The sequence below is a fragment of the Lepisma saccharinum genome, chromosome 13, assembly GCF_977018435.1.
Source record: "Lepisma saccharinum chromosome 13, izLepSacc3.1, whole genome shotgun sequence".
Classification (NCBI taxonomy): domain Eukaryota; kingdom Metazoa; phylum Arthropoda; class Insecta; order Zygentoma; family Lepismatidae; genus Lepisma; species Lepisma saccharinum.
Genome location: NC_139241.1, coordinates 19368487 through 19386400, shown reverse-complemented (window position 1 = coordinate 19386400; position 17914 = coordinate 19368487). Strand labels below are relative to the sequence as shown.

At 38.0% G+C, this 17914-nt stretch overlaps 1 protein-coding gene across 4 annotated transcripts in view; it reads left to right on the top strand.

Moving 5' to 3' along the window:
• Window positions 1-205: 205 nt before the first annotated feature.
• Window positions 206-17914, top strand: part of meso18E (Myb/SANT-like DNA-binding domain-containg protein meso18E) — a 38697-nt gene continuing 20988 nt past the window's right edge. The window contains exons 1-4 of one of the 4 annotated variants that reach the window (XM_083133932.1): window positions 294-428; window positions 10448-10589; window positions 11838-12080; window positions 15407-15526. In XM_083133932.1, the coding sequence (XP_082990058.1) occupies window positions 11879-12080; window positions 15407-15526 (322 nt within the window). In that variant the 5' untranslated portion in view covers window positions 294-428; window positions 10448-10589; window positions 11838-11878. Of the gene's footprint in view, window positions 429-618; window positions 703-955; window positions 1125-10447; window positions 10590-11837; window positions 12081-15406; window positions 15527-17914 lie in introns of those variants that run through there. The other 3 variants (XM_083133933.1, XM_083133931.1, XM_083133934.1) reach the window with 3 other exon arrangements.

The following is a 17914-nucleotide window of genomic DNA, read 5'->3' as shown; positions in this document are numbered from 1 at the left end:
TATTATGGTGGCAGCAATCGATAAGGCATCATTGGCAGCAGTAGTTGGAGTGGAGTGAAACGAACCGCATGAGAACAATATAAACCATAAATTGGAAGTTGTTATTCAATTAAAATAAAACAATAATATTTAAAAAACGGACAAAAATGTCACATACTACTATTGGTTATCCCCAATGACGTCACGCAAACATTCTCGAACAGTAGCCATCTTTGTTGAATGGTTGATCAACAGCGGCTCCTTTTCAAGTAAAAGAGACAATTTAGAAATTATTTGGAACATGTCAACGGCGAAAAAACATCCAGTGAAGATATTGCATTGTGACGATGAGTGTAAATTTGTGAGTTCGTCCTTTTCTCAACTCCGTAAACACCTAGTGCTGAAGCACAATGCCTCATGGGTCGACAGAAAGTTTGATTCTGTACAAGGTAAATAAAGTGTAGTCAATCTGTTTTGTTCACTATAATATACTGTTGTTGGCGAGAACAATATTTAACAATATTTATTTCACATAGATATTATCTAGAATGAATAATAAATGTTTAAATGGATTATTGATTTTTCTTACATTAATATCAATAACAGATAAAGTGTACATGTAAATAATGAAGGTAATATTATATGTTTAGTAATTGCTCCAACTCAGGCTGCGTTGTGTTTGTTTGAAGGACGCATATATACAGAGAAATGAGAAAATCAAGGGTTTGTTGAAAAATAACCAAATGTGAAAGTCTGTGCATGCAGAATGGTTAATAAATCCGATTCTGCGCTTCTCGCATTCTGCATCCTTGCACTAAAATATTCAGTAGCACCATGATTTTACAATTTCAAAGTTTTTTTTTTTCCCCCTCTGCAGTTCTCTCTTGTGAAGAGTTTATTTATTTTAATATTTTGACAACCATGTTGACCTGTCTCACTCGGTCATATCCATTTCAGTTTAGCATATCCATTGCGTATGAACCAATTTGCCACCAAAATTACGTTAAAGTTGAAATTTAAAAAGTAAATACTTATAAATACAAGATGAAATTGTTTGTGTACAGTATTGGCTTTGAACATGATATGCAGATTTGTACAATGCACTGCATTAAGGACAGTGTGAAAACAATAATGATGGAATCAAGGTAAGACACTACTTTACGTCCTTTTCCTAAGGAATATGTGTCATATCTTGTTGGAAAGCAATTCAACAACGTAAATGGTAAGAATTTACTTTCCTGCGGACACCTATAATTTCTTCGTTTTGCCAATTTTTGACATTCATACTTACCTATCTGCTTTGCGGAACATTCCTTAAGGTGTATTGACGTTTTTTTGATCAAAGTAATTGCAATTCTTCACTATTTTTGTTTGAAATTTTCGAGTAGAAACTTCCCACCTATTCCGGGCTCCGCCCCTGGGGTAATTGACCTACCGGCCCCAACTGCTAACGCGACCCTCCCTCCGCTCTGCTACACTCCGCTCTGGCTCACCAGCTTTTTCTATACACTCCCTTTAAAAGGCATGTTATCAATTGGCTGGAGTCACATGCCCCCAAATGAGCCCCAAACTTTTAAATTTGAAGAAATCCGTTTCCAGAATACGGAAAACTTACCTCAATTTCACCACACATCCACGACACGTACAATGCTACAGGAACTTATTACGGTAAGTAGTTTCTTCTGTAAAAATGAAGAAATCTGTCCGCACAATAGTAAACAAGTACCACGTAAATCCCAAAGCTAGTAAAAATTGCCTGGAGGAGGTAATCGATAAAAACTGATGTTGTCCGGATATGCATAATTGAACGTACTAAGGAAGTTTTTCGTTGATGAAGCACATATTTAGGGGTGAAATGAGTGCTAATGGAACCTAACCTAACCTCGTAGGCATACCTCGTCCCCGTGAATGGTTCGTGGGGCTACCCGTGCATGGTTTTTGGAACTAATGTGAATGGTTTGTGGGGCTGCCCATGCATGGTTTTTACGCAAAGAAGCAATCACCACGCAGAACGCAAACGAGCAAAGCACACACATTCACAATGCGGACACAAAGACGAGCCTGCAGTGTTGTTAACTCCCATCGGTTACCACCAAAAGACAATAAGGACGTAAAGTAGAGTCTAGCCAGAATCAACGTCAATGGTACACCCTAGGAAAAGTTGATTTTATCTTACGTAATTGACAATTTTTTTGTTAATTACATTTATGTAACATTTATTTCAAGATGCAGAGACCACAAATAACCGAGATATTTTAGCCCCAAAGAAGTGTTCATCGAATTCCTTGTATCCTGCCTGGAGCAGTTTCACTATTTTCCTCTGATCAAATGCTGGGTAACGGTTCTGATTGTTTTATGATTTTTTCAAATTCTCCTAGCAGGAAGACTAATTATTGTAGAATTTTGAAAATTATTGTCACACGAAATTTGAACCTTCCTTAAAATCCAAGCACTGCTTGGATTTCAGAAAAAAGTTATTTATGTTGAATAAAACTAAGCGATTTTACTATACCGTTATCTTCCCCAATTTCTTTCATATTTCGCATACTCAATAATTTAGACCTCCTAAGCATGAATCTGCAGTTAAAATTTGGCGGTCACGTGTAGAACTTGCAAAATAATCGGGTCCATGATCACAACGGACACCCTCGATTTCTCAAGAACACCAATGTTTATCGCAAGATTTTATGTTTCGAATACTTAAAGTACGAAATATATATTCCTGATATTACTACAACCCCAAATTTTAACTATGTTAGCCTAACCTAACTGGCCTAACCGTGCATGGTTTGTTGGGTAACCCGTGCATCGTTCTATCAAAAATCATCATGGTAATAAACAAAGTTATTTTACAATTTCTACACATGAGCACCAAATCTTAACTGCAGATATGTCATCAGGACTCCATAATTAGTGAGTATTCGAATTATTAACGAAATTATGACGTTTTCTGGTATTGTAAAATCTTACCAGAAAACAACTTAAAAATTACCTTACGCAAGCATGCACGCTTTCCATGGACAATGTATTTTCCATTGACAAGCGACTGTAAGCATCGTAGACTAGAGGGAATGAATGTAGAAGTAAATTGGAACATTAGTAGAATGCATTTAGGGACTTTATTTTAATTCTAAGAGAACCAAATTTGGCCTGCCTAACCTAACTACGAAAGCATATATTGAACAAAATCTTAAGTAATCACTAAACCTCCGCAGTATGTGTTAACAGAAGTAAATCGAAATTGAACCATGTTAAAATTGCATTCGTAGCATGATGAAATCAAATAAAACAAAAGGAACTTGGTCCAAATGTTGTGTGCATCAGTGCAGGATCTGCAAATTTTGGTCTTTCACAAAATATTACTAAAGGCTCCTCAATGTAAAATACTATATATGTAAAAGGAAATGTAAAAAAGCTTCTGCTGCTGTTCAGTTTTTTTTCAGTGTCTCTGTGTGTGTATTATATATATATATAGAAATTGCAAAATTTATTGCGAACCATTGACATGCGATTAGGTTAGTTTCGGTTAGGTTAAGCAAACATAGTGAAAATTTGGTGTCGTGGTAGTATCAGGAATATACAGGGTGATTCTAAAGGTAGGGTACAAACGAAAACCACAGATTCCTCCCATGAAATAGAGACGATAGTGCCCCTTCCACTTTGCCGAGAGGTGCCTCCGTGAGGAGCTAAACAAAGCCGAAAACGTGTGAAAATTAACTTCACACCGCTGTACAGCCAGTACCAGTGAAGATAGAAAGGTGGAACAAAAGAAGTCAAAAGGAACACCAATGTCGGCCATCCGAAAAACACCAGACGGCAGCTGCGCAACGCATGGGCATGGGGTTCCACAAAGGAAATAGGAGTGTCCCGCAACACAAGTGAAGGGAAAGGGTAGCGATCGACAATGGTAGAGACAAAAGAAGCAATGAAGCATGAAGTAACAATTGCACAGCGGGAAACAAACACCATGACTGAAGCAGTGCAGTCGAGGAAAGTAGTGCGGGGTTGCAGAACCACGGGAGGACGACATAGGGCAAAGAAACACACCGAGAATGCAAGCAAAGTGGTCCGTGACACTCGACAGGCAACAGTCACGTACATGGTTCAGCCATGGTGTTTGTTTGCCGCTGTGCAATTGTTACTTCATGCTTCATTGCTTCTTTTGTCCCTACCGTTGTCGATCGCTACCCTTTCCCTTCACTTGTTGTTGTGGGACACTCCTATTTCCTTTGTGGAACCCCATGCGCATGCGCTGCGCAGCTGCCGCCTGGTGTTTTTCGGATGGGCGACTTTGGTGTTCCTTTTGACTTCTTTTGTTCCGCCTTTCTATCTTCACTGGTACTGGCTGTACAGCGGTGTGAAGTTCATTTTCACACGTTTTTGGCGTTGTCTAGCTCCTCACGGAGGCATCTCTCGGCAAAGTGGAAGGGGCACTTTCGTCTCTATTTCATGGGAGGAATCTGTGGTTTTCGTTTGTACCCTACCTTTAGAATCACCCTGTATATATTTGCTTATGAAACAAAAAATTTTGCGAAAATCGACGGTTCCCATTCCGAAAACTAATGTCTTATTTTCGCGTATTTTGCAATTTCTACGTTTCCGACAACTTTTAACTTCAGATTCGTGATTAGGAGGCCTCAATTAGTGAGTATGCCAAATATGAAGAAAATCAGAGAGGGGTCCGGTCATCTTAAGTGGTTCCGAGCATATATATAAACACACACAACACACCTCTCTGGAAGGATGGTACTCCTGTATCGTAACATGCTGTGCTAACCACGGAGGTTAGTACACCTCTGGAGAGCAGAGTAGAATTGTACTGTACTTCTGAAACTGAAGTTTTGCAAAATCACGTAAAGATGAAACTTTTGCTAGCTGTTTAAAGAGAGAACAATTCAGCTGGGAATGATGGACCAATATCTGTTTTCTAATATTTCTGTAATTGCTCTGCTTTTGGTATCAGTTTGCCATGCGTTGGGTTGGGTATGGTGGTTCTTAGGTTAGCAAATTATTTATGATGGTCTCCAAAGTAAATAGTAACTTCATTCTATTCTCGGGTTTTTCGTCCCTTGCCCTGCCATGTTGGACTTATAGTAAGACCCATTTCAATTATACATACAGTGCATTCTCAACTAGTAGTCCTACAATAAATACATTATTGTTTAGTTTGTGGTATCGAGCATTAAACAATAGTTACTAACCGAAGACTAGTGCATGTTAGCTAACTTAAAATGATTAACAAATCATTTCACCTAACAATATTTAGGTGGTCTTCTCTTCTCTGCTCTCCAGTGCTGGGGAAGTTACTTTGGTTATTGCTTTTACATACACATATTTGAGTTTGTAAAGTGCATGGCAAGGACCCCCTGAATACTTGCTGATCCCTGGGCTCCCTGTACTGCTGGTTTTGCAGTTAAATATGGTGCTGGTGTGCATATTTATAAACACAAAAAACATTCAGAAGTTTTAACAGTATTAATCCTAACACACCTAAACTAACGAAAACAAAAAAAAAATCATATTTTTGCCCTCTTCATTTTTCTCTTGTAAAGAGATTATTTATTTTTAACTTAAAATTTTGACAACCATGTTGACCTATCCCACTAAAACGGCGATATCTATTTCAGTTTAGCATATTTGTTGCATATCAGACAATTTGCAAGCAAAATTAATTTAAAGTTAAAATTATAAAAGTAAATACTTCGAAATAAATACATGTTTTATTTACACACAATTATTGCAGCTTTAAGTTGAACACTGACACTGGATATAACCTGATTGCAAATCGTCCACTAGGAGCCATGGTGGTCTATTGTTTCTTTTTATTATTATTTGTTTGTTTTATTTTACTTTGCTTTTCTGCCACTTTTGGCTAAGATGAGGATGACTGATGATGAAACTGATGAGAGAACGCCCATGTTCAGGCCAGGATTCGAACCTGGGACCACTGGCATGCTAACCACTCTGCCATGAAAGCTGGCCATGTTTCTAAACTTCCAGGCCATAACCCTGGCATGAATTAAACCGTGGTGCGAGAGGTTCTCCTGAAATTTGTAATCTTGTTTGCATGGCCATTTTCATTAAGTAAGGTATAACCTTCCACATAGTCCAATTGTCAACTTCACTTCCACATAGTACACCCTCGACTGCATTTTGCAGACCAACAAGGCTCTGGTGACTGGCCTTATGGCCAGTATAATTCTGTGTGTGTGCTGAGTGCCTCTTAACAGCCTCAGCCATGGGCGTCCGGATGGGGGAGCCATGGCCCCCTCCTGGAAAATGAAAGTCAACCAAAAAATATGTAATTCACAAATAGAATTTCATGTTAGCCACAATAATATGTGTTAATTGGACGTCCATGGCCTCAGCTTTTAACCGGTCAGAAAATGTTGTTATTTTAATATTTTAGTTACGACACAACATTACAGTTATGTTATTTTAGTTATGGTAAGGGGTTGGACCCCGTATAAAGTGGTGGGTGCAAAATTGCCTAAGTGCTGATGCACCCTAAATTTTAAATTCAAATTCGTTAACATATACAGGGTGTATCATAAGTAATAGCGCAAACTGACAGTTGAAAGTACATATTGTGATGTGTGTATTACTCACAGCTAAATAATGAAGAATGTTAAAAAGATCAATTACTTACGTGTGCGAGTACGATTTGTCGATCAAAACATCGTTTCAGAGGTCAAGACTGCCTCCTTCTTCAGGTTAAAGGGTATTCTTAGGCACCAGACAAGAAAGTGTTAGTTGAGGATACAGGTTAAAGGTTATGGTAAAAAAACACTTATTGACGAACCCACATTGTAGCTAAATCTGGTGCCTAAGAATACCCTTTAACCTGAAGAAGGAGGCAGTCTTGACCTCTGAAACGATGTTTTGATCGACAAATCGTACTCGCACACGTAAGTAATTGATCTTGGATCTTTTTAATGTTCTTCATTAGCTCGAAAAACGGCTCGTTTGCAGACCCATGTTTACTGAGACTTTTTTGCTTCTATTATCGTGTATCTTCAACTGTGTCAGTTTGCGCTATTATTTATGATACACCCTGTATACAGGGTGTCATTTTAATAGCACCCACGGACCACGTAAACTTACAGAGAACATCAAAACAAACAACTTTTCTCGGTGCGTAGTATCGGCACTCCAGTCGTTCAAAAAAGCCCGTTTTGCCACCTGTATGCTGGCAACCACACACAATTTGTTTGATTTGTTGTTTTAAGATCACTTTATGCACAGTAAGGCTAATCGGGACTGGACCTACAGTTTAAAGTAGGATCCGAACAACTATGTACCTCCATCAAGTATCGAACCCGGGACTCCTTACCACACACAATATTTGATCGAATCTGTAATGTCATTTCCTGCAGTGAAACAGTGCACAGCAGTGTTTTAAAGGACACACCAATTTTGGGAAAAATGACAAGACTACCAACCATATTTATGATCTGTAAACTAAGATAGGATCGCGCCCAGTAGACCGAACATCTAGGGAAAAACAGCCTACCAGCCAGTCATCCCAGGGGAAGGGGGAAGTGAACCAATGATACGAAAAATGGTAGAAAAACACCGTATTCAAAATGGGAATATTGGATTTTATCTCTTATACTACATGTCAAATATAATCATCATCAACAATAAATGTTATTGGACTTACAGTTTACATCAGGCTGTTTATGTCCAGATACATGTCAAATATTTGCAAATCTCGTTGCAAGATTGATATCTACAGGTTTGTATATCCATGTGTCCTGATACATGCATTGTGGTATTGTGGTGCTGGTAGCGGAAGTTTCCGAGGTTCACGTTGTTACGTCATGGCTAAAACACGCACAAGCACGGGCTTTTAGGTTCTTACAACCTAATCTTGAATCAGCAGGAAATATACTGCCATATTCACAGTAATGTAAACTATTACATGTGTATCCGGTGCATAGATAAACACAGTCGTCAGAGAGCTTACATACTTATATCACTTTATTTTCAACCATTTTTGCCCCTTACCGCATAATGCCATGAATATACATTACATTACATGTTAAATCACCTTTGGAATTTTCTTTCACTTTTATTTTGTCAATTGTTCAGTGTGTCACAGACAACAAGTATCAAGTGCTGATCCCTCCAAAATGGCCAAGAACAAGAGTGTGGGGCATTACCCCCTCTTCCCCTAAATGTGCCTTCATGGCAAGGCACAATGTGCACTAAGAAATTTACCTTACCTTGCCTTTAAATTTTCCACTTGCTCAATTTTTGGTGGTAAATAGTAAATAGTATAGCGTGTCCACTTTATGCACAGAAAGGCTAATCGGTACTGCTCCTACAGTTTAATGTGGGATCCAAACAACTATGTGCCTCCACCAGGTTTCAAACCGGGGATTACAAGGTAACGACGTTACCATTGTGCCATCGGGGAGGCCAGGAATTACTCTTAAATTAAGCATTTTAAGGCAGTTGTTACATGACGAATATGATTATTTGTAGCACCAGATTTCAATTCATTGTCAGCGTATTACAAATCCATAGACCCATGTAAATGAAATTATAGTACAAAATAATATTGTTCAACAGCAGCCTGTTGGATATAGGGAGAGGAGGGGGGACAGGGTACAGCATACTTGCTTCAAAATCACAGCCAAGGTACTGTCACATTTACAAAGTCATGTTTGTAATTATCAGTAGTTTCATTAACATATGGGATTAGTTTAGAGATCGCGGTGGCTCAGTCGGTAATGCATCTGAGTACCATGCTCAAGGTCCCGGGTTCGATCCCCGGCCGGTTCAAATCCGGGAACTTTTCTAACGTAGGAAGCGGCCCCGGTGCCCACCCAGCGTTGAATAACATGGGTACATGGGGGAAACCCTGGGGGGTAAAGGCGGTCAGGGGCATGATGCTGATCACATCACCCCCACTCATGACCGGATCAAGAAAGTGTGGGGCGTTACCCCCACACCCCCTATATGCCTTCATGGTGTGGTGCAAAGCACAGGGGGGCACTTTACCTTTATTTTTTTATGCGATTAGTTTTGTTAACTTGTAGTGAAATGTATACATTGTGCATTCGAATACTGAAAGAGAAGAAGAAAAAAATTCATTTTTGTTCTTATATGGTATTTAGCATGCCCTTGTGCCAACCACAATAGGTCAAAGTGAATGGAAAAAAATATTATTTAGCTATGGTACATTCCTACAACCATGCAAAGTGTTATTGAAAACAGACTGATACTTCTTGGGGGCAAAAATATTAACCATTTATAAGAGCAGCAGTGTTGCAAGCTTATGGAAACAATTTTGAGAATTGTGTGTCTAGCATTGGTCCTATAGACACTGGATGGACCAAATTTGTAGCAAAGGACGAAAATGACCACTCTTTGAGGATATGTAATGCCCATGCCCCAACTTTGAAAAAAGAAAAAAAAAACAATGTAAATTACCGTGTTCAGAAATTTTGCATAATTTCAGAAAATTTCGAAGTTTGGATCTTTGCCCCTGGGTCCGCACTAAACCTGTAATTAGCGCACATTTTCAAAATGTTTGTTCTCATTATTACACGTAAAAGTGAAATATATCAGAATAAAGTGGTTTGAGAAATTTCAGCCCTTTTTATAAAATCTATCCCATAATATAACAGCCTTGTAATCAAGGGGTTCCGGTGGAGGCACATAGTGGTTCAGATTCAACTTTAAACGTAGGTCCAGTCCCAATTAGCCTTGCTGTGCATAAAGTGGACTTAAAAACACCAACTCAATCAAAAACCATAATATAACAGAGGGAAACAAAGGACTTTTTCGAATGCTACTCGTTGAAAATAGCAACAATGGATATTTTGTTTTGTAATTGGAGTGTCATGCCTTCATATGACAAAAAAGACAGAACTGAAATATCATGTATAGTTTGCAAGAAATTCCATGTTAATTTCTATCCACATGGTACTCGGAAAACCTTTTCCCGTTCAATAATACATTTTTTCAATTTCCAACATATGTAATGAATTTTCTGATATTAAATTACTAGGTGCTCTTAATTTTTGACTTTTTGATAGCAGCTTTAACTTCATCAATGTTAGGTTCTGGCACTAAAGTGATATTTATTTCTGATTTGTCTCCACCTTGGACATTTTAACAAATCATCAAATTAATTTTTCAACTGTTTAAGATATCCCTTGTTTAACCAAAAATTCATCATTTTTGCTTTTCGTTGACCTTCTTTGAGGCCATCATCCTTTTCAAAACACATTTACTCATTTGTATGAATATCATGTATTTCCATTGCTGTTTTAGTTTCATTAACTTCGCATTTTCAAATAATGTGGTTAATTTCACATTTTCTTTAGCACAGCCGGTTTTCTTAATCCCATTAGGCTATGAGAATCATTATCAAATCATGATTTACTTTTGTTTTAGTTTATGGTATCCTAGTTATACAGGTGAGTCAAAAGTCACAGGAACCCTTATATTTCAGAAATGGAATGAAAAATGGAATATCTGAGTACCCCATGAAACAAGGTACCAAAGTATGCTACCCTTCAGTATATAACCTCAACATGGCCACCATATTGAAATCTTCCATCTTAGATACAGATCAACTTTTTCAAATGAGAAGGGTGAGCATGTGATAGATGGAATCTAAAAAGTTAGTATTTTGCTTCTGTGTATTTACTGAAACATTTCTTGCTCTCACCCCAGTGATTCTGAGACAGTAATAAATTTTCAGCTAAATGTGCAAAAGAAGAAACGGATTGCTGCAAGTTGGCACACTGAAATCTGTTATGTTTCCACCTAATACACTTGATGGAGTATTCAAGCTCAACATTATGATAACACAGCGGCAGTGTAAAATCAGGCGAAGCAGGCCAGCTTGGTAGCTCAGTGGTAGAGAAATAGCATGGTATGCCAGATACCAGGGTTCAAGTCCTGGTCAAGCCTGCATTTTTCAATGAAAATTCTATGTAGTACATGTCCTGTGTGTGCCTAATTTAATGAATTGATATTTCTACTCTGGGAGGAACCAGGCAATGTTGGCAATGTTTCAAAGGCAACAGATCCCATTGTGGTAGCACTAGCAGAGATGATTTCACGCAGGCAAAACAGTAGCAGCGAAAAATCAGGCAAAGCCAGCCGTCTCGGTGGCTTAATGCTAGAACAATGGCAAGGTATGCTAGAGACCCAGGTTCGATTTCTGGTCGAGACTGCATTTTTACTGAAAATTCTACGTTATGATGACAGTTTTTTTCTTTCTATATATAGAAACAAAAATGCGAAACATGAGGCTGCAATGCCACTAGTGTTCCCATGTTTGAATCCCAACCTTGGCATGGGTGTTCTTTGTGAGTGTCCCTTCATCAATTTCATCATATCATCATTCATCCTCATCTTTGAGATTAGCCAAAAGTGGCAGAAAAGGAAAGTAAGATGAACCAAATCAAACTAACAATCAATGATTGTAGCAGGAAAGTTGTTTTACTTTCACAATCTTGTTTTAAGCCATAACCATCACACCACAAAAGCAAGGTTTACCAGTCTCATATTTCCCAGATAACTGCTGTGGATGTTGAGACTGGTGACGGCAGATCAACGCCTCAGGTAGTGGCCCTGATGGAATTTCGAGAAATACACTTGAACTCAATTTAAAGAAAAGGAAGAAAGTGATTGAAGACTAGGAGAAATATTATTACATATATTTTAGACTAACATGTTTTTTAAACTATTTCAGTGAGTTTTTCCTTACGTATTTATGTACATATTTCACATGTTTTTGCTATATAAGAATCTCAGTCTTTGTTATGAATGTGATCTGCATTGCATGTGTCACTGTCATTATTTTTCATGATGAGTTTTACAATTCATTGTAGATTTCCAGGCATGGAAAGATGAAGAAGAGGACAGCACAAACATGCCATTTTTTATGCTAGGAGGGAAGAAAAAATATGCTACTTTCGTAAAACAAATTTTCCAGTGTAAAGGAGGGAAGAGGCGGTCATCTGAAGACCCATTTGTTGGAAGACTATGCCCTACGGTGATCAATGCAACATTTCATAATGATGGCACAGTGGAAGCTTCATATTTCAAATTTCATATTGGAGTACATATTTTAGGTACATACATTTTAACAATATTATTCATTAATTTATTTTATGTTCTAATGCTGCTTAGTGAAGGTCATTCCATGCCTCCAACTTGATCCTATCTGCATTTTATTCAATTTTATGAGTTGGAGTATGTCAATGGCTATATCCAAAGTGGCAAGTTCACCATTATGTTGTTGGCCATTAGTCAACTGAATTGAAGTGGTGCATTGACGAGCAGCTAGGGACAGCCTTAGCAACTTGAAATACATGCTAACAGCACCCAACCTGATCTGCCTAACCTATCCACATATGCATATTATACCTTGAATAAACAACATTTAAACTGTCTCACCTATTTACAAGGTTATTTTTGCTATTACAGTAAAACCTCATAAATCCAGACACGCAAAGGGGGGGGGGGGAAGCAGAATGCAACAATCACATTCGTCATATTGGTTCCGTAACAGCTAAGAATATGTACATCCAACGTCCATAGGAGAACTTCTCAAAGAAAAGGCAGTCCACCACTGATGAAATTCTGTTTCACGCAGACTTTCGGGCCAAAGCCACATTGACACAGGAATACCCTCGCCATATTCTCGTAAAACTCTGGTCACTATAATACGTGGCCGTACAAACCTATACCCTTTAAATACACCATAATAAACGTGTTTTGTTGTTATAAATGGAGTTTTAATGCACTTTCTACTGTTCTTTTAGGTTACGGTATTTCAGTTAATCCGGACTTTCTTTAAACCAGTCAACTTATCCCCCCATTAGTCTGGATTAACGAGGTTTTACTGTATAAGCATACATGGATAGGTTAGGCAGGTCAGGTTTGGTGCTGTTAACATATATCTTCCAAGGTGCTAATGCTGTCCCTAGCTGCTCATGCTGCATTGCAGTACAGTTGCCACTTTTCCTACCAGGTGTCAGTTTGAACATTACCCAACATGCGCTAGGATGCAAGCACACAGTATGGAAGCAGATGGTAGACACCAACCAAATATCGCTTTGCTTTCCACCTGTTTACTACTCAAATGCAAAATATGTCGTGTGATTTCTAATTTTACATTTTTTTAAAACACAGTGTTATTGATAAAATGTCCATGTAGTACAGAATTTTAGATTGTATATTCAGTAAATGTTGTCTCTAGAAAGTGAAAGTTGCAATATGTCTGCCAAACATAGGGCTACAGCAAGTTGAAATGTGGTCTTGTCATATCTTCCACCTCATCTCCAACTCCCCCTATGCCACATATTTTGATGATAATGGTAGGGGGATTACTCAAGTGGAATGGTACTCTGACAGCAATTGGGTGATTTGGAAATGGTCAAAGTGTAAATTATCACAGCTCTGTGACTGATATGCTTCGAGCGACAGAGTTGCCATCTTCAGAAAAGTGGCTTATTTCAGCATGCAAGCTGAACAAAATACACATAATTTACTTCACATTGTTGACCAGATCATTAAATTAAATACATATTGGAGAAAATCAGATTGAAAAGTATGTAAGCTGTGTGACAGGTTAATTTTGCAGCAGGTGGATGAGGAGTGATACATGAGCATGAGCCTTGTAGTGGTGAATCATCCAGCTTTGTATTCCAAAAACTTCTTCCTGGACATAACATACTTCAAACATAAACTCCTTTGTTTACTGCCTGCTCACATGGAATGAATTCATAGTGCTCAACAGCTTTTTAACCTTCCGGCGCTCACTATTTTCAGTCATACAATTGTAATTCTTCAATGAAGTAACTTCTTTTTTTTTTACTTTCTTATTATTTATTAATGCTTTTTACACTAATTCTATCAATCATGAATAGTAGTAATCATTGAATAAAATAATAAGGTGAAACAAAATATGGGGATGAAATTGAAAAAAGAACACAAGAGTACTCACCAGTTGTAAAAAGTACAAGAGAGACACATTCACTGCTTCATTCTTCTGTTGCAACTAAACGAGTGACTAATAAAACTACATATTTAGCAGTAACTATGAGGAAGGACCAACAAACGAATACATTTGTGGAATCCATTGTTGGTGACCAAGCTTTTCATTTTATACTTTTAAAAATTATACATTGTTGTACTTTTTACAACAGCGCGAGTGTGATCAACTAATTAATGCAGGTCGAGCAGACCTTTTGTTGCTTCTAACAAAAACTTCTGGATCCGAAGCCTTGGCTGGCCATGAGTGGTCTTCTTGAGTGCCTCTTCATCCATTTATGACACCTAGTGCTGGACTGCATTTTGCATGTTAACGAGGCTCTGGCACTTGGACCTACATCCAGGATAGTCCTGTGCAGGTATTTTTTTTGCTAGGTAGTTATGGTGCCATGTAATTTTGGTGCCACCCACTTCAGTGCTTTAAACATTTGGTACCTTTCTCTTAACACACCCTTTCACACCTCTTTCACTTTAAAGAAAACGCCAGAAATTATAAAGTGTACTGGCAGTGCTCTCCATAAAAGCAATGCAAAGTCTGTGTCTGCACTGTGGATGATGAAGTTGTAAAATTTGTAAATGAACATAACATCAGATGTTCGTAGAACACATTTTAATTATTTTTTTTTACAAGACATTAATTTGTTTCTGTACACAAATCAATATTTTTGCTTGCACCAGAATGTCCTAGTGCCTAAGTGTGTGACACCAAAAAGTACTAGCACCAAAATGCTAGCTAGTACTCCCAGTATTGTGTGTTGGTGATTGTCCCTTCATCTATCTCATCATTTCATCATCAATCCTCATCGTCGCAAGTAGCCAAAAGTGGCAGAAAAGCAATGTAAAATAACCTAATTTGATCAGTCAGTCAAGAACCAACCTAAACTTTCAGGCTTGGAATGAAGGAGGAGTGCAAGGGTGGATACAGGGTTGTTGTTTTACCCTCAGTCATAAACCACCCTTCAGCCAGTAAATATCTGATGCCAATTCATATTTCACCAAGAAGGCCAGGAAGACCAGATACATACCCTATTTGTAAACCGTTGAGAATGTTAAGTTTGATAATGCAGAAAAAATAGTCTTCCTTGGTTTTCCTACCCACCAACAAAATTTGAAAAAATTTACTGATAGCTCTGAACTCTCGTTACTTGTAGCATAATCACTGCCAAAAGTAAGAGAAACGCTACATGGAATTATGAAAATACAAATACAGTGTCTTTTGGAAGTTTTGAGATGAGTGTTTTCAGCAGTAGTTGAGTGAACTTTCGTATCTCAAGTAGCGAATGCAGACTGACTTGCTTTCATATTAAATTTATTAAATGTATATTTATTTCTTAAATAGATGAAATACTGTCTGGCATATTGTTATGTTCTAAATTTACAAGTGCATTTTTTAAAATTCCAGATCATTCTTTAAGATCACTGAATACAATAGTCGAGTCCCTAGTTCACGAAGGATATGTTCCAGATGATGGAGCCTATGAAGTTGTTTATGTGACGAGCAATGATGAAACTGGAAATCCAGGTAAATTGTAGTGACTAGATGTACCATTTATGTTAAGAATGAGACAGCAATATATGTCTAGATATACAGTATATAGGTATAATGGGAAAATTGCAGATAATTTCACTGATTCAATATTTCTATAAATAGTCTATGATTGTACAATTCTTGTGTAATTTTTGTTTTATATACTCTGGTGAACAAATCTGGGTCTTCATTGATTTTTGTTACCTAATATGATATCAGTAGAATATCCGGCATCAGTATCAATAAATTGTATATCAGTATCAATTAAAATCAGTAAAGATATGATGAATGGAAATTATGGGAAAAAAATATGGTCATTCAGCAGAAACTTAACTTTTACCTGTTTATGGCCATCCTGCATCAATGAGGTTATGTTGTTTCTTTCCATAAATGGAGTAGTCACAAAGTGGGCATACTACACTTTATTTTTGACATTACGATGGTTGTGGTTGAATGCTTGATATGGACACATACCTGATGGTTTAAGAATCCACAACTTTGGTGTGGAGACTGTCATTTTCATAGCATTATGCAGCATGTTCTGGCAGATGTTTTGCGGAGATATTCAGGTGTGACATGCCTGAAGTCATTTCTCATATCTGTTCTCACCTCTTGTGTTGTGCAATACCGGTTATTTCAGACTGTCATTGATGAATCCCCAGAAGTGAGGTTGGAACTTCTTGGAGGCCAGGCTAAGGGAGCTGGGTAATAATCATATAACAACACTTGCAGTGCAAAGTTTGCTAGAACATGGTGCTACGAAAATGACTTGTCTCCATACTGATCTTCTGGACTCTTTAAACTATTATGTGTCCATATTAAGCATTCAAACATAACTATGGTAGTGTCGAAAATGAAGGGTGGGGGACATACGCTCACCAAAATGCAGAACATGTATTATTTTCAAACAAGTGTTCTCGGGTTATCAGCTAGGTTAAGTAGGTGTTAGCATCCAATGTTTCGAGCACATACATTGCTCTCATCAATGTTATGAATTTATGTTGAATTGGAGACCAGTTCAAAGTTACATATGTGAGTGATGCTAATATCGACTTAACCTGGCTGATATCCTGAGAACACTTGTTTGAATCACGTCTCTAGGAAAGCTACAGTTCTTGTGTAATATTTTATTTAATTCAGTAAGTATAATGAAAATGTTACCTGTATCAACACAACATCATCTGAATCAACACTTGTAGCTTTTCAGCATACATGTTGCATGTGTTGTCCATCCAACACCAAATATTATTCATAGCGACCCTGCAAGTTTGCAAACAATGCCACAATTTTATTAATGCACTGGGCAGCGTTTACATGTGTAGTGAACTTTTGAGCATGAATTCCAGAAATCTCCTTCAACAAAGTGCACTGGGCCTCCTCGATAGCACAGTGTAGCGTCATAGCCTTGTAATCAACACCAGTTTGATAACCGGTGGAGGCACATAGTGATTTGGATCCCACTTTAAACTGTAGGTCCAGTCTCGATTAGCCTTTTTGTGCATAAAGTGGACTTAAACAACAATTCAACCTTTATTCAACTTTCAACAAAGTGCACCGTGTTGAGATAGCGTCCCACCTCAACAGCCACTTCCATATGAGTGGAAATAATGCTTGACATCAAACAGCTTCTCTCGAATGCTCAAGGCCATCGGCCTCCCCGATGGCGCAGTGGTAGCATCGTCGCCTTATAATCTAAGAGTCCCAGGTTCGATACCAGGTGGAGGCCCTTGGCACAGTGGTTCGGATCCCACTTTAAACCGTAGGTCCAGTCCCGATTAGCCTTACTGTGCATAAAGTGGACTTAAAACACCAACTCATCCATCCATCCATTCAAGGCCATCGGGAATCGCCTATCACTACAGCTGTTCTCTGTAAGAACCATTATCGCACTGCAGCGGCACTTCCTCGCTTCCCACACAATACCAACGATGTACAGTGTTTCCAACTTTTGGTATACGTATTTACACGTGTATAATGCATGTGTGTGTATAATGCACACCCTGGTTTTTGATTGGGAAAAGCAACAAACAGTTGTATCTTGTATATAATGTGCAGTGCAATTCAGCTTCAAGAAATGGCTTTCTTAGTTGTAGGTTGCATGCTCGAATTCTGCCAAAACCGCACTGCGCCACTTTTCTCAGTGTCGCAAAACGTTCCGTTACAAATTGAAAAATCATGGGAATAGCCATTTCACTTTTATAGTGTTTTTTTTTTAATATTAATATTAAGGAAATACAACCTGATAATTTGTACTTGCGCCTGTTGATATATATTTATAAGCAGTGGCATAGTGAAAACATGTGTGGTTTTAATGTTGGCTATCCGAATTATTCCATGCATATATGCACCACAGTTTTTGGAGTCAAAAAATATTGGAAAAAA